The sequence below is a fragment of the Cavia porcellus genome, unplaced genomic scaffold, assembly GCF_034190915.1.
Source record: "Cavia porcellus strain 051 isolate PalLab524CR breed Dunkin Hartley unplaced genomic scaffold, mCavPor4.1 scaffold_4, whole genome shotgun sequence".
NCBI lineage: Eukaryota > Metazoa > Chordata > Mammalia > Rodentia > Caviidae > Cavia > Cavia porcellus.
The window spans coordinates 40270028-40292001 of NW_026947487.1; the positions used below are offsets into that span (position 1 = coordinate 40270028).

At 39.2% G+C, this 21974-nt stretch overlaps 1 protein-coding gene across 3 annotated transcripts in view; it reads left to right on the forward strand.

The window, feature by feature from the left end:
• The window catches only part of Gpc6 (glypican 6), a 1068618-nt gene that overhangs the window by 956986 nt on the left and 89658 nt on the right, over positions 1 to 21974 (forward strand). For all 3 annotated transcript variants that reach the window (XM_005007165.4, XM_003477617.5, XM_063246933.1), the window contains exon 5: positions 6060 to 6190. In XM_005007165.4, coding sequence (XP_005007222.1) covers positions 6060 to 6190 — 131 coding nt within the window. The remainder of the gene's footprint in view (positions 1 to 6059; positions 6191 to 21974) is intronic.

Here is a 21974-nt window from a genome sequence, read left to right on the forward strand (position 1 = left end):
TGTCTCCTCTGTTCAAAAACTAAATCAAAGATATACTGTATGTATGATCATATGTCTCTTCTCTCTCTCTCTCTCTCTCTCTCTCTCTCTCTCTCTCTCTCTGTCTCTCTCCCTCTCTCATTTCTCTTGTCCTAGGGGGGTATAAATCTTCAGAAGTCCTGGCAGGAAGGCAGCTTTCAATTCAGTGTCATCCAGCAATCAGAGGTGCTGTCTGGTTCCCTGAGGTACCTTTATAGAGTCCGTACTTAGAGAAAAAAGCAAGAATTGCTTCCTTCCTCCCAAACAGCGCTACATCGCTCTGCTTCACACACTGCAGGACAGATTTACAAAAGGCCCTGGCCTGAATGAGGCCAGCTGAATTGGTACCTTGATGTTCTGCAAAAGAAGAGCACATTTTTTCTGTGCTTCTGCTGCTATAGGGTAACGTTTTAGTTGTCCTTAACTAGCAACATGCTTGTAAACAGAGGGTCTGTTGTAAATGCTAAATCTGTTAAATGTTATTTGACTAAATAAAGCTTTGAAGATTTGGGTCCTGTTAAATAAATAGGGGGAGATTATTTGAGCATTCTGTAAATATTTTCGTTGGACTGCACCAATTTTCTATTTCTCAAATTAAACAGCTTAAAGTAATAACCACAGAATTACAAGTCAGAAATCCAGGCAGAGTTCAGCCGGTTGATTCTTCTGCACTGTATGGTGCTAATTGGGGTCACTTGTTGGCCACTAGCTGGCAGATAGCTGGTCTGGAAGGCCCAAGCTAGTTTCATGCATGTGCCTGGTACTCATGTCTCTGATGGGTTGGCTCGGAACTTTTGCCCTGCGGGGACTGTCACCTGGACTGACTACATGTGGCCTTTTTAGCATGGTGACCTTAATAGCAGACCCATACAAGAGGCAGAAAGCAGAAGTTGCTGTCTCTGGAATACATGCTCTGGGAACTGACAGTGTCACTTCTACCGTGTGCTATTAGTCTCAGCCATCACCCAGCCCCACTAAATTCATGCATGTGTCCTCGCCACCCAGTGGGAAGACTGCCAAAATCTACAGAGTCATCTTTAATTGGCAAAGGGGTACCACATGAGAAAACAATGCAGATTTTGTATCTCTCAGGAATGAACTCATCCATCACCAGGGCAGCGATTAGCTAAACATTAATTTAACAGACAGAGCAGCACCAGTTTCACGTCCTGCGGGCATCCATGGTGCCTTCACTGCTCACACGTTGCTACTATCTGACCTCTCCACCAAGATGCCCTGCAAGCTGGTCGTCCTTCTTGCACTTGCCAAGAGATGCTAACTCACAGAAGCTGCACTTTGCCGAGAGCTCCACAGGTGCTGAACATTGTGTGTAGCTGATTTTTCTAATGCCATTTCATCTCACTGCTCACCCACCACTATTAGGTAGGTGTTGTATTATCTTTCATTCTATAGAGGTAAGAAGTGAGGCCGTGGGTAAAGTGACTTGTGCCTTAGCTCCCAGCCATTTAAAGGAGAGGTTACAAGGGAACCAGGGCATCTGGCTCCGCAGCTCTCTCTCCCAAGCAGCAGTTGCATGCTTCCCCAGCACAGTGCCCTGGCTGAGAGGTGTCCTTGCTGTGCCTGCAGCCTGGCTCCTCACCTGCAGCGGCACTTCCAGGAACCACTGCATGCAGTCCCTGCACCGAAGCACCATCAGTGTCTGCACTATACTGTCGCTCTCTATGCTTAGGAGCTCTCACTGAAATGACAAGCATTTCGTCTACATTTTATTCTCCACTTAGAAACAGAAGGGACATATGCCAGTGGAGAGAGACAGCAGTCTTGTTTTGAGGAGAAACTAAAGTTGGGCAATAAGGCAGGCAGGTCTGCGTAGAAAGGACAGGCTGGAGGCGCCCTGACAGTGACTGACCTCATTTAACTGGCAAGAGATAAAAGCTCTTGGAGTGCGGAGTTAAAGATCACATTCCAAATATTTCAAAATGTAAATGGTGCGGAGGTCACTAAGGCAGCACAGGGCAGCGGTCTCTGAAGGAAGTCAGAGCCATGTTGGGACTGAACTGGTTTCCAAGAAACTTATGAACTACCACTTTGATGTTGCCAAACTGTTCCGAGTTCCCTTCACCAGGGATGAGAGGGAGGTTAAGATGGCCCAGGGCGCAGCTTCCGCAGGTGGAAGGAAGTTTCCGCAGACCCAGAGAGACCAGCTTGCCCTGCAGACTGGAGGGGCACAAGCTGCTCCTGCAGGGCTGAAGGCCTCTGCACAGCAGGCGGTGAGGCCTGAGGTGGAGCAGACACTGCCTTTCACTCCCTGTCTCTCTTGAGAGCTCAGCTGGACAGCACTGACCTCCACTGGACTGCCTTACCTCCTCCTATGTCTGAACTACACTCCCAAAGGCAGCCAGTGTCAGCGGGACTCCATGGTGGAGCTGCAAAAGTCTGGAGTTTTTGCAAAACCTACTTTTCCTTCCTTCTTTTGTCTTATACATGGGCATAGAGATGATAGCAGAGGATTGCGTGGATTGTTTTTTCCCTGCTTGTTTGGTTTTGTTTTGTTTTTGAGACAGAGTCTAGATATGCAGTGCAGGCTGGCCTTGAACTCATTTATGTATCCCACTTGGCCTTGAACTCACAGCAATCCTTCTGTCTCAGGCTCCTGAGTACTGGGATTACAGGGATGCACCATGATGCCCTGCTGCTTGTATTTAGAATTTTTTTTTTTATTTGTTCACATCTCTACAGGAATTATTTGTATAACTCATAGCTCAGTGATGGTGCACTAATGTGCAAAACCTTGAGTTCACTCCTCAATATGGCAAAAAAAAAAAAAAAGAAAAGAAAACCTATTATCATAAGTATACCCATAGTATTTTATTTAGATATTATTGTAATGATGTCTAGATGTTACTTTGCCCAGACAAAATTTTATCTGCGCTTTACCAGGAATTTGAATAATTTGGGGTGTGTGTGTGTGTGTGTGGGTGTGTGTGTGTGTGTGTCTAGGCAAAAGGAACATAGTATTTCAATTTATTTCTGTGCTTTTTATTTGTGCTAGTTAAAGTCTAACTTTATTTAGCAAAGTATATTTTTTTCCTGTAGTGGATTACTTAAACACTACTAATAACCTGAATTACAAAACAAACAGCTTAATATTACATGTTCTGATTGGCAATTTAAATTAAAAGAAAAATATATAGGAACATGTCTCAGAAATTTATCAGCTCGGGTTAATTTGCATAACAAAGCGGATGAAATGACAGGAAGAATGAAAATACAAGGACAATCGTTAGTGTACAAGCAGCTTTTTGTTTCCATGGTTAGCAGGGCTGGGTCAGCAACACCATCACTCTTTCCCGCAGGTGTGCTGGTAACTAACTCCCCAGAGGATCCCCTGAGCAGTGCCACCATGGCTTTGGGAGTGCAGCTGGCTGCCCATCACCCAGGAGGCTGCTGGGCTGCTGGGCTGCAGTCTTGCAAAAGCATGGAGGGGAGCCTGAAATCACCAGAGAAACTTCCCAGCTCCAGGAGCCCCACTGAGAAGCTTCTTGCCTCCCCTAGAGAAGAGAGGTCTGCTAGAAAAGTGTTTTGAACAAGAAAAGAACCTTCTCAAAGATGTTTTCATGCCTGCAGTTTCAAGCGCTGACTCAATATGGAATCCTTAGGATCCAGCCCAAATACTTGTCTTTTATACGCAGTTCCTGCCTGCTTTTGAATTTTTTATATAAATGATACTGTTAACCATATCAACTCCGGCTACTCAGGTTGGATACACATCCTGGGATAGACCAGAGCTCAGTGGATAATGGTATATGCAGAAAAGTACATAAAACACAAAATTAGGCATCCACAACTATAAGCTCCTGTAATTATATTTATTGGATACCTTCATAGAGTTAATTCTTTTAGAATACATCTGTCTAGGGCATGTGCTCATTCATCATAATTAATCTTAATCACAAACCTGCTGGAAGGTTTTATGATAAAAGGGATTATTTTTGATAAACATAGAAAATAAATACACAAACACGGAAGAAGCAGACCAGACTTCAAGTAATATTTCACCACCCTTAGAAACATGAAGAGACAAAGCATCTCTAATATTCAAATCTTGCAACCAAACATTATTCATCCTCTGTCCACATTGCCAATCAGGTCTTTAAACCTGAGAAGGAACTACTTCTATTGTGAGATTCTGTCATGACACGTGCAGGGAAGTCTGCATTACCAAAGAAAAGATGAGAAAACATATTGCTAGAACCTCTTTATGAGATCTGTGTATGCATACCTCATTCAGGGCATTTGTATTCATTCATAAGAAAAATATGAAATAAACTATGGAGCTGGATTTGGGCTAAGGGCGCACCCTGATTCTCCTAGTCCTGCCTTGGAAGCATTAATACTCTCAGGGAGTGTAGCATGGACTCAGTTATGCAGCTTGGTCCCAAACACTGGTAGATAGCTACAAAAGCTGAAGCTGTTTGTGAAGCTTGGGCTCTTAGAAAGTTTGAGTCTTTGCTTCACAGATAGTCCTGTATCTTTCATATAAAATATCATTTTAAAAGGTTTCTTACCAGCTTAATTCATGACTACTTATAAGCCTGAAAATGCTTTGATGTTGGACTTTGGTTGAACATGGTTAAATATATAATAAAAATAAAATTTGGTTTCCTCACACTACCGCTATAAAACAGCTCACTATAAACAGTGTCTTACATTAATAATATATTACATTTAGAAAGCAGATTATATGATCTATGTACAGTATATTTCATTGCTAGCTTAAAATATTCATGCACAGAGGGAAAAATTGTAGGGCATATACCATGCTGTTTATAGTGATATTCCAGAAAGTAGAAATATGGATGTGTTTCTTTTCTTTGATTTTCTTTTCTGTGTTTTGGAAAAATTGAATAATAGACATATATAATTTTGGAAACAAAGAAAATTATTTGAGATTTGACTTTTAAAAACTTTTAACAGTTGAAAAGGCTGATCTACTGAGTCTGTGTATACGTTAAGTGTCTAGACTGTGTTGTTTAATATGGTAGTTACTACCTGCAAGTAGTTATTTTAACTTACACTTTAATTAATTAACTCAATTCTTCAGTTACAGTCAACACAGATATTCTTCCATAGCAACCTTTCCATCATCCCTGGGAATTCTATTTCACAGTCCCAGTGGGGAGTGAAGTACCAAATTCTGCTCTAATAACCAGGAATGGACGATGGGCTGATGGTCACTGACACTGGCATGAGCACCTGCCCTTTGCCCTGGACACTGAGAGACTCCTTGTCACCAGTACCTCTTATAGACCTCACTAACCAGAGGTCTCATAAGCTTGGGCACTTTCCTGGAGCCATTCGACTCATTAGTACAGAGCAAGAACTTGCTGTTATGTAGTTTTTGCCTTTGTGTCATTGTTATCTTTGTCTTCAGAAAACTCACACTTCTGGGGATATGTTTAATGCGATATGATTTACAATGTAGTGTATATCTGATCAAGAATCGAACATGCTAAACCAAAGTACAAGAGATTCCCTTCTCCCCACCCAAGGACATCACAGATCAAAAATAAGCAAGCATCTTGGGTACAATGACAAAGCAAGGTAGCAGCTATTCTGCTCTTTTGGAGATGCTTCAGACAGGCACTTATGTTTGAAGTGGGTCTTGATATTTATATATCCAAATTCATAGCCCAGTATTTCTTTTCTAATATCCTCAGTTTTCCCAAGACTCCCAGAAAGGCTGGGCCACGTTTCAGAAATGCAATTAATTCCTGACAAAATTAATGCTTTTACTTCATGTGGGATAGTTAGAGATGTTCAAATCTCCGCAAGTGCACTGATTTTCTTATTTCAGGTTGGTTCCATATGTGTAAAATAATCTTAAATCTGCAAATGTATCAAAATAAACAACAGTTTTTCAGATTGAGTTGCCCATTTTGCTTTTGGCTATATGAAAGAGAGTTTCCAATGTTAGTCAACAGTTATGTTTCTGCCAGTTGTTTTGAGAACATTGAAATGCAGGTTAAGAACCGGGAGGTCCCTGTTCACAAATGAATCCTGTCCCTGTATTTTAACAGATGCAATGCTCTTGGTGGCAGAGCGACTGGAAGGGCCTTTCAACATTGAGTCGGTCATGGACCCCATAGATGTCAAGATTTCTGAAGCCATTATGAACATGCAGGAAAACAGCATGCAGGTGTCTGCAAAGGTATTTGCACTAATCATGTGTCTACTAATGTATGTATGTAATTCAGGCACAGTAACCTAAAAATGAAGTAAGGAGATCTGTCAGCTTTGATTATAAATTCTGATATGCTGCCAGTTAGCTTTTCCTGTTGAGCCACAGGTTTGCTTCTCTGTTAAAGCAAAAATGCCTAACAAAATGGCATTGAGCTGGGAAGCAATTCTTTACTTCAAAACTATTCAATCGTGATGAAATTATTGACTGCCTAAAACTTTCCTTGAGCCTCAAGTATGCTGACTAATCCCTCACATTTGTGAGCAGTTTTGTTATTTGATGTTTAAAATTTCTGCACACCTTCACTTTGTGTTCGTTCTAGTAACTTCTAATTATATCATCAGCTGTGTAGACCAAGTGTGTGTTCTATGTATTCATTTGTAAATAATTCAACATCCCATCTGACTTCCTTTGGAGACTACAGTATAACATTCATTAATGAATCTTCAGGGGCAAACGCTCCTTTGTATGGAGTCAAGCACTCATTAAAAAGCAAAAAGTACACGTTTTCATAAATCATATGAGACAGGGCTTCTAGGTTTGCAGCTGCAAAACACAAGTGCCAGGTGCATAGTTTTTATTTGCCTCCACCTAGAGGAAGATAAACAGGACCTGCCTGAGGCAAACTGAGACGTTGCTAGTGGGTTCCTAGCCTCGTCCTTCATCACTCCATCTCTGCCACATGGATGGCTGCACAATGCCCTTCTGTTCTCTTTGCTAACCCTTCTCCTGTGAAACACTAACCTACCCTGTGTCAGTCCTCTAAATTTGGTGACTGAGCAATTGCATTTTAATTGAAAGTCCTTCACACTAAAATATGTCAGGCAAAGTGTTACATGATTAGCTTCCTTCAGTTTTTAACATCCTTCATGAAGGAGATTTCAAATATAATCAAGAAAGACGGGAAAGCAGGAAGAGAGCTATGGCCTCCCTGGCTGAGTGTAATCCAGGCTTTCCAGGGCGGGCTGGTAGGAAGTAGGGTAAGAATACATCTGGCCACGGTTTCTTTCTCTCTCTGGGAAATGGATGAACTGAGAGCTTTGTAGGCCTGCTTCTGGGTTTTAATGAGCTTGGGGTACCCTGTGAGAAGGAAGATTCTCTAAATTACCATCACCTGTTGGGGAAACAGCACATTTGGGGGTTCCATGAAAGGCCACTTTCTTTCACTCCTGTGGAAAAAAATAGCAAGTGTCTATTCCCCTCAATCTATTGCCTAGAAACCAATTAATGTTGTTTGGAGAGGTCACATATCCCAGCAGTGCTCAAGTAATTAGGGGATGGTTTTGTGGACTGCACGATGGCTCTAGAAATAGGACGCAAAGCATCCGCATGGGGAAAGCTCCTGCAGTCTGAGACCATCACATCCTAGAAGCCAGGGTCTGTTTCCACTCGTGTGTGCACACAGGTTCAAAGTCAGGCATTCTGGTTTCATTCTTTTCACCCATTTGTTCAGCACATATTCACTGAGAACCCGAGAGGCAGACAAGGTTCTAGGTTCTATGGGAGCAGGAGTCAATGTGACACAACTCCTGCCCTCATCAAATGCAAGGGACATGGACACTGAACAAATGGACAAACACATAAGGAAATAAGCAGAATAAAATATCAGGCCAGGAGGGAATAAGGACAATCTCTTCCTCCCTCAGCACCTGCACGTGTTTTGACAGTAGTTTTTGTCATTTTCCTTTCAAGGAAACTTGAAAAAACCTTTCCTCTCCACTGGTTTCCACTGGTTTCTGCTTTGAACTCCCTCAAGTCTGTGCTTCATCCAGCAGCTGAAGTGTTTCTAAGATATAAATAAGGTGATGCCCCACAACTTTGCCTTTCAGCGGCTGCGATTGTAGCTAGAGTAGGTTTCATACTCCTGCAAGAGCTCACGCTTTCCAGCTCTCTCTTCCCTGGGACTCTGGCTTCTTGCCTCTTGACCTTTGCTACTGTGCAGACGTGTGATTTTTCTCTCAGTTCTCTGAGCACAATCACAGCTTCCTCTGCCAGTGTTTTCCCCTCCTGCCCCTTGTGAGTGAGTTCCCTCTTGAGACTCTCCATTATAGCAATTTTTCACAGCATCTATTACAGAGTTGGAAATACATATTGATGTTTGTTTGTTGTTCCCCTGGATTCCCTGGTCAGAAACTCCAAGTGGAATTGAGATCACCACTGGACTGCCGAGTACTCGGAGCCTAGTCCAGACCTTGGCACATAAAAACTATAGACAAATACTTTTTTAAAAAATGCATCAGTGAGGTCACAAAATCTTTTAAGAAGTTAACCTGCTTCAAAGATTCAATCATCTAGATTATCCTTACTAAAAAATTTGTAATGGGAAAATAAAAATATACATATTTACGGTGGGCATGATGATTTAAATTATGTATACACGGCAGAATGGGTACATTGAGCTGAGTCAGCTGCCTGTCACCATGACAAGCACCCGAGATAATGTACAGGAGGAAAGGTTTCCTTGAGCTCTTGGTTTCTGAGGTTTCAGTTCATGGTCAAGTTGGCTCCACTGCTGCTGGGTCTATGGTGATGCTGAACATCAAGGTGGAGAGCATGTGGCAGAGAAAAGCTGTTTGCCTCATGGTAGGCAGGAGGCAGAGAGAGAGAGACAGACAGAGACAGAGACAGAGACAGACAGAGACAGAGAGAAAGAGAGAAAGAGAGAGAGACAGAGAGAAAGAGAGAGAGAAAGAGAAAGGGTTCAGAGACCCACTCCCCGTGATCAACTTCCTCCAACAAGGGTCTGCCTTCTAAAATCTCCACCAAATCCCAATATTGCCACAAGCTGGGCACCAAGCCTTCAAGATATGAATGGTTAGAGGGCAAACACTTCAAATCCAAACTACAATGCAAGCTAATTAACATGTACATTACTTGTCATATACTGATCATTTTGCTTTTGAGGTGATAACACTTAAAATCTACTCCCTTTGTGATTTTCAAACATATAATACATTTCTGCAACTATAGTTCAAATCCAGCACTGTACCAGCAATTTCCCAAAAGATCACATGGAGTCTTTATTGTTAGAATATGGATAACACATCTTTGTGGAATTTGTCCAGCTACATTATAATGGGGTCATTTTAAATGTTCTTGAAAGTGGCATATTTCTTTGTAAGAAATGTCAAAATCAAAAGTAAAAGTAGTATAAGGTAAGTAACAGTATATTCACATCAGGGGGGTATAAAAATATAAAAGTAAAATGTATAAAAATAAAATGATAGTGCAAAAATGTCCAATTAGCACAAAAAGCTGCTCTGGAGTCCAGTGTGATGGCATGTGCTTTGTAATACCTTCCATTGAAGGCTGAAGCAGGAGAATGAAAAGTTTGAGCCCAGCCTGGGACAACTTAATAACTTGAAATCTCGTCTAAAAATTTTAAAAAGTAAATAATTAAACAGGCTAGGAAGTTAAGTCAATAAAAAGGCCTTAAGTTTAATCCCAAGTACTATAAAATAATGTACTCTATAGAATTTCCATGTAATGATGGGGATGGAGAGAGTTAAAGAGGGGGAGAGAAAGGATCAGCAGAGAGAAGAAAGGGAGAGAATAGAGAGAGAAGGTACTTCTAGAAAGAGGGCCTGGGACCGGAGGTCTGTTCTGGAAGACTGTTAAAGAAGACCCAAGGCCAGTCCACTTTCAATACCATGGAGACATAAAAATGGTTGAAGTTTGGATAAGTTTAACTAGGTTAAACTAAGTTGGCTAGGAAAACAAGTGTTCTGGAAACATGTTGTACTTCATTGGAGGAACAGAATCTTCTCATATATTTAGATGTGGTTATATTTTCCATGGACATGAAATCCATGAAATCACGTGCAAACTGGAATCTAAAAATGTGGATTGTAGCTAAGAACTAGAATGTATCCTTTCTGCAAAAGGAATCCTCAGTTAGTGTTGCTACCCAGCCTCAATGAGACTGAAGTTCCACATTTCAGGTTGGAGTACCTATAGAATTAGAAAGAGCGCAAGCTTCTTACAGATGATACTCAGGTGAATCTAGGAGCTCTTCCTTACTTTGGGGCAAGATGTCCTGATGGTGGTCAAGCTTACTCATTACAGTGGCTTTTAGGATATGTCTGGCACCTGCCCTTTGAAGAAATCACTGATTTAATAAAAGGCATTGCTGATAGAACCCATTCCCAGAGTCACTTACAAAAGCAACAATATTTACAACGCCACATTACAACTGCCAAAGACTAGGTGCTCTACAGGGTTTATCTTGTACAGCATTGATAACTGTGCTGTGATGAGATAGAACTTCCCCGTTGGCTTGTGAATAAAGAAGTTAAAGCTTAGAAAGGTTGACATATGCAGGTTGCATGGTACAAAGGGTAGAATAATATCTTATTCCAGAACCATTGTGTTAATCACCACATTATGATGAAGTTGATGCCTAGAGTTTGCCTCTCACATGGGTGGAGTTTGGTAAATATTTGCTGCACAGATCAAGTGTTAAGAGGAAGTCCAATAGCCTCCAGGGAAGTCTGCAAGAGAAAGAAAGGACACAGAGGTGGAAAAGACAGAACGACTCAAGCGATCTTTCTGTCTGGTGGACAATTGCACCCACGAAATCACACCTAAACTGGAATCTAAAACTGTAGATTACTACACCACTAATACTTCCCAACATGAGACACTCTCATTAAATACTTCTCATACTCAAGTAATTATTCATTTCTTCCAAACCTTCCCAGAGTTCTAACAGTAAAAAAATAAAATTATTTTTCTTCTTTATGTGTCTGAAGGCAAAAGATGAACATACCACATTCTCAGATAATTCCTTTTCTCCAAATACTCGCATCGTATCTAGAGAGAGGAGAGCTAATCTTTTTGTACCTAATAATTGAGACTGTGGTTTAGAAGGATTTATAGACTAATGAAAAGATCTGTTCTCACCATGTATGTTCATACTTTATTCTTGTCCCAGATCTGTTTTTGAAGGTATGGTTGAATGCGTTTTCTTCTCCTGTGTAGCCCACAGGGAAGCAGCCGGTGTTGATATACACAGAGCTGCCTTCCCAAAACACGGGGGCTTTTCCAAGGTGCATAACCAAGTTACAATTACGTATTTGTCATTAACATCATGGCTCTCATTAGAAACTCTATATTTGTTTACCCTCTGTAACATTTATACATTTTTAAAAGGGACAATAGCACATTTAATTTTTTTCTTTGTTCCCTTTCAATCACCTTGTAACAATGACAGCCATTATGATTATCATTGGATGAACAACTGCTATATCCATTGAATAAACATCCTACCATGTACCAAGCACAAGGAACACAACAGAGAATGAAACAATGTCCTCACTCTTCTGTCAGTCTTTCTAGATGCCATATTTACACATTTATTTCAAATACTTAAACTTAAGTCTTATAAAGCACTCGTGTCCTTGTTTAAAAGAAGGGAATGTTAACTTTAGAGACAGTAAGCAGTTAGCCTGGGATAGGAGCCTAGAACTATCTGATCTAAAGAAAAAGATTTTCCCAATATGCCTCACTGCTTGGGACCAGATATCCACATCAGCACCAGAGGAACCATCTATATGAGCAGACGATTGCCTGAAAAACACTACCAGGAGCCTGTTGATAAGAAACAGAGGCGGCGAGCTCTTCAGACCCAGCCGTGCTTACTAGATTCACCATTTTCAAAGTCTTCAGCAAAGACAAGGGGAGAACTCTCAGTATTCTGCCTTCTCCTGCCCAAATAAAAACACTTTAACAAATTGGAAATTATCCAAGTGAAGTGCAAAAACCTCACTGACTCTGAATTTCAGATGTGTTGATAATCTCCTGTCCTATCAGAGAAGATGAAATGGAGCTCACTAGATATCATTAACTATATTAGGGATAATTTCAAACCTAATCCAGGAAAAGATTGGTTTGTCATATATAATCTAAATTAAGAAAGAAGACTTATTAAATTCCAATTGAAACCATCCATTCAATTAATACTTCTTGCAGATGAGGGTAGAACCCATTATAGAACAGAAAGGCCTTCAGGTACTTAATTTCCTCCAGATAATTCTTCCAGGGTCCATAGCTCAAATGAAAAAAAAAAAAAAAAAAAAAAAAAAAAAAAAACCCTGAGGGAATAGAAAAGAGAATGTAATGATTTCTGTCTCTGGCTACCGTGTCTTAGTTTCCTCGCCTGTGAAATGACTCGTTTATCTACATATCCCCCTTCCAGTTGTCTTACTAGTTATGCAGGTTACTTTCTCTAACCTCCAGATCTTCTTCCTATTGAAAAACTCAGGCGTAAATAATATCTCGAGAGCACAGATGGAAAAGTATCTTCTTTCAGATAAGAGGGCACTGTTTAGGATTTAGTTCAAGCAAATGTGCTTTTATTGCCATAACATTTATCTTTTTTTCCTTTGGGCCCCTGTATTGCTCATGCCCTTTTTCTAACCATGAGAATACTATTGTTTGTGTTATTGTTATTTTTGTTCTTACTTTTTTCTGCCCAAGATTATAAGTAATTCGAGAATAAAAGTTATATTGTATTCATTTCTTATATTCTGTAGGTTCTTCCTAACTTCTAGTTTTTCACATGGAAAATGCATTTTGCTGAATTGAACTCAGAGAATGAGACTATAATGTCACAAATCATTCTTTTTGATGAACTAATTTTTAACGATTTTTTCATGCCATCTTGTAATCTGAGTGACTACTTTGAAGACAAAACACAGTATACTAACCATTGTTAATCTCCTATTATTTTGTTTTGAAATTCTCTACTATAGTTTTTATTCTTTTTTCTTTTAAAATAAAAATTTTTTGAAAGTTAAAAAAAAAGGAAAATATAATACCAGAGATTTCAGCGATAAAGATCAGCAAATACTTTAAAATGTACTTGAAGCTACTCTAGGACACTTTAGGCCAGCACAGCAATGACACGGTCAGATTTTGACATGAGATTGATCTGAGACCTGATTGTTATGAGCTGTAAGTTTTGGAGCAAATTATTTATCTACTTAAACTCAACTGACTCACATTTAAAATAAAGGCTTAAATAATATCAGCCAACAGGGCCAACTGAGAGTAGAATAGTACAGTGTATAATGCATTAAATAATTCCACTGGAATAGGTCAAATCAAAGCCATTCATAACATCTGAACTGTTATTATCAAAAACATCTGTGTTATGCAGACTCTAAAAAGCATTGATTCTATGGGCTTGTTTTAATATCTAAGATCTGAAGATAACATTCAATATCCACATCACTACATTTAATCCCATGCATGTATGGTGTCATTTTCGATGCCAGATTACGTCATGGGGAAAGACTTGGTTTGGGGTAAATGTCTAATAAGATATTTAATGAATGTCTAGGAAGGCTGCAGGGAAGAGCTGAGTTGCTGGCAGCAGTGTCAGTAACCAAACCAACCATAGTGTGTCCCTTCTGCCTAATTACTGAGAAAGAAGCAAATGGTTTTTATAAAGCTTTTATTATTGATGACGCTTTATGTTCTAGTTTTACTTCTTCAGTCTTGTTTTCAAAGGAAATGTCCACTTCAGTAAATGATTCTAGAGTTGCAGTATCTTCTGTTTTTTTCATATTCAACTACATTCTACTCATAAGTTATCACATATAATATCCACCAAGAAAATAGTGACCTTGAAATGTTTTCTACTCTTTGGTTTCGTTGACATTGTGCAGAAAATTAGGTTCTGTTCTATTTCTGTTTGTAACATGGCTAAATCTTTCAGATGCACAGAGCGGGGGCAGGGAAAAGACGCCTTTCTTTAATGTAAAGTGAAATTTAGAGAAAAATGCTTGTAACACACTTGTAGGAAATGCATCCAAGGAAATCTAGTTTTAACTTTCCTTCTATGTAAAAGAGATTAAATTTTTTTCTCCTTTCGAAGATAAAGGAAAACTTCTGATTATCTCTAACCTTTGGAGATTTATCTTAAGATTTTCTTTCACTTTAGGGGAAAAGATGAGAAGATTATATTTAATGTAGTCTATTCAAGAATAGATGATTGAAATTCAATTTCTTTTTTAACACTCTGTGAGTTCTTAGGAAACATAGAAGATACTTTTCTTGTCTCCCGAAAATTTTCTCGAAACTTCTTTCTCTCTTAAGGAAAACTTACACAGACCCATGCCTCTCAGGAGCAGTGGATTACAGTGTACAGAGAAACTTCAGGGGGCCTCTGCCAGTCTCACAAGTATACACCTTCTTATCCCCAGCTCTTAGCATGGCTTTCTCCTCAGGGAGAGGTGATCTGGTTTGACTCTGTTGAAACTTTTGCCTCAGGGAGCTTACATGAGTAAAATAGAAACTTTCATGCAGAAACATTCTAGTTTGCAGTGTTTGCCCAATTCTATGGTGCAAATCCCCATTCTGTGGCTGTTTCTGTCATCAACATGATGTCAATAAACAAAGTAGCTTTCCGTGATATAATAACTCCACCTTACAGATGTACTCTACATGAATAATCTCAAGATAACAATAAAAAGAAGTACAAAAGAATTAAGAGGTGTTATACACAAGTACCAACTCCCACAATGAATGTAACCATCATATGCTGAAAATACATGCTACTAGAAATAAAGAAAAAAGAACTTTAAAAAAGAATTAATGAACATATACTACCTTGGTTTTTTCAATTTTTTCAATTTTATTTTAAAGAGGATAAAACCAAGGATAGTAAAACCAATCAAAACAAACCAGTGCGACACAGTACTTCAAAACATTATAAAATCAACAATAGTTACCATGATGCCTTTTGTTGTCTTCAAAATAGCTGTAGATATATTCAGACATAGTAAAAAATCAAACAGAACAGAATGGAATGAAACAATAAAAGCAAACAATGAATGCAATAAAGGACTTCAAACAAGCTATTAGTAAATCCAAAATTGCTACCATAATATATTTTGCTATCTTTGAAATAGCTGCTCATGCCATCAGATTTAATGTAAACAAACAAAACAAAAGAGAATAAAACCCAACCAAACAAAACAATGGAAATCAATAGGAATTCCAAAACAAGACAATAAGGAATCAACCGTGGCTACCACCCTCAGAAGCAGATCCCCCACTAAATGCCACACTGCATACCACTATCCTCTGAACCAATGATCAGATCACTGACCCTGGACCTGCAAGGTCAGTGAAACACCAAAGCACCACAGACATCTAATTGCATTTTACCTTGACAGCTATCAACAAAGCCTGTGATTCTCTGGATCAGCCAGCTGCTTACAGGGATTTGGGGTACTTCTTGTTTGCCAGCCCAGGTACCACAAAGGGCTGGGGTCTGGCTACCACAGTCTGGCAGTGGCTGAACCATGGTGCTGGTTTCCAGATGGGGCTTGCTTCCTGCTGTGGCCTTATTCTCTCCCCCTGCAGTCCTACCTTTGCTTTTAATGTAATTTATGCAACTCTTAACTTTGTAGAATTTAATTTTAATAATTGCAATCCTTAACAACTGGTTTGCAAGCGTTCCTGAAAATGTAGCAAGTGATCTCATGAGGTAGTAACAGCCAGTTCTAGCCTAATACTGCTAGTCCAGGAAACTTCCTAAACTCTCAAGTCTGGATCTCTTGTCCTTTCTTGGGATTCCCATCATGCATTTCACATCCTAATTGCCTAATTTCTATTCAGAACCCTTATGAGCAGGGACTTGTCTAATAAACATATTCTCAGAACTTCTTTATGGCCCTTGTGATACTACACAAATATTTATTGAATCATGGAATTAAAGAATGACCCAGAGCCAATCGGATAAAATTTATTTACTTATATTCTGCAAAGTAATCTAAAAGAACAACTTTAAAGCTATAAACAAAGAACATATGAAATAATCATTTAGCTGGGCAAAGTCATGGGTTTTTTTTTTTTCTCTCCATTCAAAAATGTGCTCAAAATATCCACCAAATAAAAATGTGCTTCAGTTCCTTAAGACTCCTTCCTCTCTACTCTCCATTTGGGAGGAAATATCAGTGTGTTGTGCTTTTAAGGAAAGCAAAAACCTTTAGAGGGGAAAAACAAGCCTTCCTCCAAGCCAATGGAAAGAATTTGCTTTTATTGAAGAAAAGATTTTAAGACATGCACAAGGCATTAGGTAGATACCTTGGAATCAAGCTCTGAAAGCATCAAAAGTAAATTTTTAACCTTAAAACTGACATAGACGCTGGCTTTTGAAATTTGAAGCCCATGAAAAGTGGTCAGAATAAAGCTGATGGCTTGACTTGATTCAATAGCATCTGAATTCTCTACAGAATACTGAGTCTATCCAAGAACCGAGAACTTGCCAGAGAAGTTGGCCAGGAAACGAGTATATTCAATCTTTCAGGAAAGGAAAGTATGAGTCACAGAGAGAAGAAAAGGAGAGGAAAGAATGAGAGGAGGGAGACAGAAGAAAAGAGGCAAGAAGAAGGAAGTTGTTATGTGTAGGTGAAGTGAATAACCAGCTTCTTAGAAGGCAGCCCATTAGGACATTTAAGGTTCAGTGTTATCTGCAGATTCAGGCATCCACTAGGATCCTTCACTTACATGCTCCTTAAGGAAGGTTTTTGCTTATCCCTGGCCAATCTATTCTGTGTGTACGTCCTCCACTTTTTAACTGACTTATCAATATGATGAGTAGTTAGTATGAAAATGAGTAAGAAGCAGAAGATTTTTTATTGTTGTTGTTGTTCTCATTATCAGTGTAAACAAAGTTGTTGATTTGGTTTCATTTCAGTTTGGCACAATAAGTGGACTAAAGGGGATATCAAATGGTTTTTTAACCATGGATGCATGATTCATTGTGTTTTCCTAAGTCTGAGGAAAAGTGTTCAGCCTTGAATTTAAAGAGATAATTGGTTATTTGACATAAAGGGTATGAAACACAGCACAGAGAAGTGTCTGTCATAGACACTCAATATACGTTTATGCTTTTCTTTCCTGTCTTTTTTCCTCATTACAAATATCCATGTGTTAATTGCCTTTAATAGATGTTTGCTAATGGGAAAATTATAAAAACATTCATAGGTTTTCGTTGCCAAGTTTTAAGAACACATGCTATGCATTGGGAGCTCTTACAGATTCTGGGATAGAGTGGTAAACAAAATGTACAAAACCTTATGCTTCATAGATCTTAAATTATTCATTCATAGCTGTGTGTGAGCCATAGATTTGATTCATTACCCATCATTGCCCTCTTTAATTACAGATTACCTCAGGTAAAATAATGCACCTTGATTCTTCGTGTTCTGAATGTCTTTTCTGTGTATTGTGCCATGTTATCTTGTGGTAACCTTGAAACTTGTTGAAATGATGTCATCCCAAGGTCTCACTTGTGTAAGGAAAGAGTGAAACTGGTGTGCCAAACCTTTAGACCCTTGCTCATGACTCTTGCTGTGATCTGAATGTCACCCAAAATTCATGGTAGAAACCTAACCTCCAAGTTGATACTACTTAGAGGTGCAGGCTTTGGGAGATATTGATAGAGTTAGCCGCTTATCAGAGCCCTGAGAGAGCTTTTAGACCTTCTGCCCAGCAGCTTGACCTTGTGCTGCTCAGCCTTGAAGACTGTAAGAAACAAACTTCTGTTGTTTGTAAATGACCCCATCTCAGGTGTTGTGTTCTAGCAACCCAAAATGGAGTGAACCACATGTCTGTTATCACCACAACTTCTCTGGTGAAAACAATGATCTGAACAAATTATACATAGACTGACGCTGGTATGATAGCCTTTGATTCCTTGGGCAAAAATGTGATAGGAATACACCAAGTGTCATCTAACAAAAAATTCATTAATACTATGATATAAATTAGAATCAAATACATAATAAGACATCTCTTAGTCTCAAAGCATCATACCCTAGGCAGCATCAAGTGTTATCTATATTTAATACAACACATTAGCTTGCAAATTTCAAAATGGCACATGGAACAAGCAGTATTTTTTTCTACCATGATAAGAACACATAGAGAAGAAAGTAGGAAGCCAGAATTTTTTTTAAAACACCCAAACTGAAACAGAGTCTATCCACAGCCATTGCTTGTGAGGTTGTCAGTACTGTCTTTTGTGGATATATAATCAAGCTACCAAAGTCGATGCTGAGTTAAAGACGAAAAGATAGGTACCCCCCCCCAAGCACACACTGCATTGAACAAAAAGAAACACATTAAGATTCCCCAATGTTTAGATTCTAAATGTGTGTATTGAAGAACCTAAAACACAGCACTAAACCTACGATGACCATACCTCCCTCTCCTTTCCAGCCCTCCAAACCTACAGAAGTCTCTTCGTTCAGTACTTTCTATATTAGTGTCTTTCTTTAACCTCACAATGCCAGTGTACTTCTGAGACATTACTTTAGAAATCCTCTTAAGAGAGGGAATTTTTGAGCCAGATATCTTCCCAAAATTCACAAGGTTTTTTGAATCAGCTAGGTAAGAAAGTTAATTCCTTTGTACATCTGCAGCATTTGCCTACATTGGGGTTTCCAAATGCTTTCTGGAATTATCTAATTATCCTTCACAACTTCCCTGGGAGAGAAACAGGCAGGGGGTAATACTGATTCTGTTTTTTAAAGGGATAGAGCTAATGCTTTGTTCTGCAATAAGGTAGCTTAACCTATGGCCACATCTTTTAGCAACTTCTGTTCTGATGTAAAGAGAAAACATTTAGTAGCTAAAATACCATCCTGTCAAATTAAAGATGGAAGAGCTTGAAATAGTGTCACAAATCCATCTGAATGGATGCACTTCTACGTGAATCACTTCTCCCCTTTGCAGATGACAGCTACTTTTGTGGTGTATCTCAGGTGGTCTTCTCTGAGGCAGCAGTCTTGTGAGAACCTTCTGAGGTTTTTGAGAAAACAAAAACAACATCTGCCCTTTTAAAGAATCAGAACAGCACATGCCTGTAATTCTGGCACATGACAGGCTGAGGCAGGAGGATTGTTATGAGTTTGAGACCAGTTTGGGCCACAAAGTGAGCTCAAATCCATCCTGAACTGCATAGTGAGACTGTCTCTCAAAAAAAAAAGTTAGAACATAGGTGTATGCTTTTCTAGCTAATTTTTCTTGTATTTTGTTAGTCTATTCAAGATGATACAACAAAATACCATAAACTGGGTGATTTTGAAACAAGTGTGTACCTCTTTCATGGGCACTAATCCTAATCGTGAAGACAGACTCTATCCCTTCTCAAATATCCCCCTCCCTCATTCTATCACACTGGCAATTTCACATTAGGAATTGTAAAAGACACAAATATTCAGACCATTGCATATGCATTAAGCATGAAATTGTTAATTTTCAGTTTGTAAGTTATCTAACTTATATGATGGATGTATGTTGGTTAAAATTTCTTGTCTGTGTGAGACTGAAACAGAGATCATTAATCATTGCCAAGCAAAAGTAGGATAAGTTGATGTTCTGGCATGTCTTGGTACCTGTTTTCATTAGGTTTTGTAAACTTCTGCGGGGAGAAAAGAGCTCTTAACCACCAGCCCTAGAACTTCCACACTAAAGGGTTCTTCTTACGATAACTCAGTTTTCCTAAGAATTGTGTTAGAAATGGTTACTAGATCTGAGTTCTTGGGTCCAGCAGTGGTTAGAAAAGACACAGGATTCAGAGAAACACAGGCTCAAGTGAGGCTTTAATGGAAATGCTGTATGAACAAGAAGAGAGATACAGCTCAGACCAGGAGCAAGTCAGGCTGGTAACCTCCCAGAGGAAAAGGAGCTGTTAATATAGGGAAAGGCTCCCTCCCAAATTCCCATCTAAGTCCTCCATGTAAAATAAGGGATCCGAACTTGTAGAGTACTGGTCCTGATGGTCAGTGTCTGGTTCAGCTGCAGGCAGCTCCTTGGTCAGCTCTGACTACAGGCAGGAGTGCAGGCATCTGTGGTTTGTAGCTGTGTTTTTAATTCTAGGGTTGCATGTGAGCCCTGAGCCCCCATTTATGTCTTTGTTTTGTTTGGCTATGAAAGCACAAAGCAGGAATAATCCCTGCATGACCCCTTCTCTGCATTTAATCATTCTGTCCCCTTTTGAGTGGCCTCAAACTGTCTCATTATCTCTGTTAAGGGACTTTCAAGATAAGAGATTATTGTGGCGAATTTTTATGTGCATTTCCGCCTGATCGTGGGGTTAGGCACTGTTTCCAAAATAATTATGAATCAGTATTTTCTTTGGTCTGGATCATATACCCAGCAATCTCTGAAGTAATCCTCAAAATCTAAACTAGGTAATAGAAAGCCACTGGGCTATGTTACTAACCCCATTCTGTTGTTATTAACAACCTCTAAAGCAAACAACAACAAAAATGAAGTTCCAAGTTTTTCTGTTAAGATGAACTATTCTTTTAGGACATTCCACATTCTTTTGATTATACTTTAATCCAGAAATCAAGGTTCTCCCCCAAAGTGCAGCTTAAGAGCTTCCGTTAACTCTCTCAGTGCTTACCTTCATGAAATCTCACCCAGATTTCTATTATCATTCTGTTGCCTTGGGCTTTAGACTTTGTAAAAGTCAGCTGTCATTTTCAAAGTATTCCAAAATAGCACACTCAACAGATCCCTGGAGCCCTGGAAATGTTAATGCCCTCCATCAGCAGTGACCTTGCCACAGGGAAATGATTTAGGCACCAGGGAGAAAAGAGCCCACTATCTTTATCACACTGGTTTACACCATCAAGTTTAGAAATTGTGTAAGAGAAGAATAATCAATAGTGTGTTAAGAGCAATCTCAAGGAATGCCAAGACAAAGTACTCCTGCTCTGCAAAATGCTGAGTTGAAGGAGAACTTTTGAATGCAACAAAAGAGAAATTAGCTGTAGTGGTAAAGCAAAATGAATTGTGTCGCAAGATGGAATTTGTCTTTGGGAATGGCGTGAAGGCCTCTCTCTGCATACTTCTGTGGGGTCACGTACCATGCATGATGCAAAAGGTTTGTTTTATACTTAAACAAGGAATCAAATAATGAAACCAAAAAAATGCATTGTAAATATACATGTGCAAGTTAAGAATTAGCTCACTTAAATAGTTCTGAAGAATTTTGTGAAAAAAGTATCCAAAAGAATCATCCCTGAACAAATGTAAGAAAGATGTTCTCCAACTATTTATTTTCTGTAAATCTAGGTAAGATATTCTCTATTTATAAGTGACACAGAGCTTGTGATGACATAAATGAGGTGCTCTCACACCACTCTGAATGAAGCCCCTTTGGAAAAAAGAAAAGGTGTCAGCTCAGTCCCTAAGTTTATTACAATGAAGTGTTTAATTTCCCACAGCTACACTAATTGTGACATGAACAGCTGTCAACAACAAAATTAGAAGAGCCTGTCATTATATAGATTTCAACCACATTTGCTTGTCCTATTTCCACATGACTCAGGAGAGAATTTTCAAAGACTATTTTCAGTTCAAGGTTTTCCTTATTCAAGGGGAGTCCCATGAATTATCTGGCCTAATGTGTTATACATGAAATGCACATGTCCATCAACATGGATCTCAAATGGATGGATATTGAATACCAAATTTAAGTACCTGGAAGAGTCTGGGTCATAATTTGTTTAACTCTGAAATCTTCCTATGAATTAATTATTATAATCCTCATCTTTTTGTTTGTTTTTAAGACAGGGTCTTGCTATATAGCTCAAGATGATCTCAAACTTGAGACCTTTTTGTCTCAACCTACCCCTGAGTCAGCCTGCCCCTGACTTAGGCTCCTCTGTGCTGGGATTACAGGCATGCACCAACTCTATAATCTCAATTTTAGTACAGCCAATTC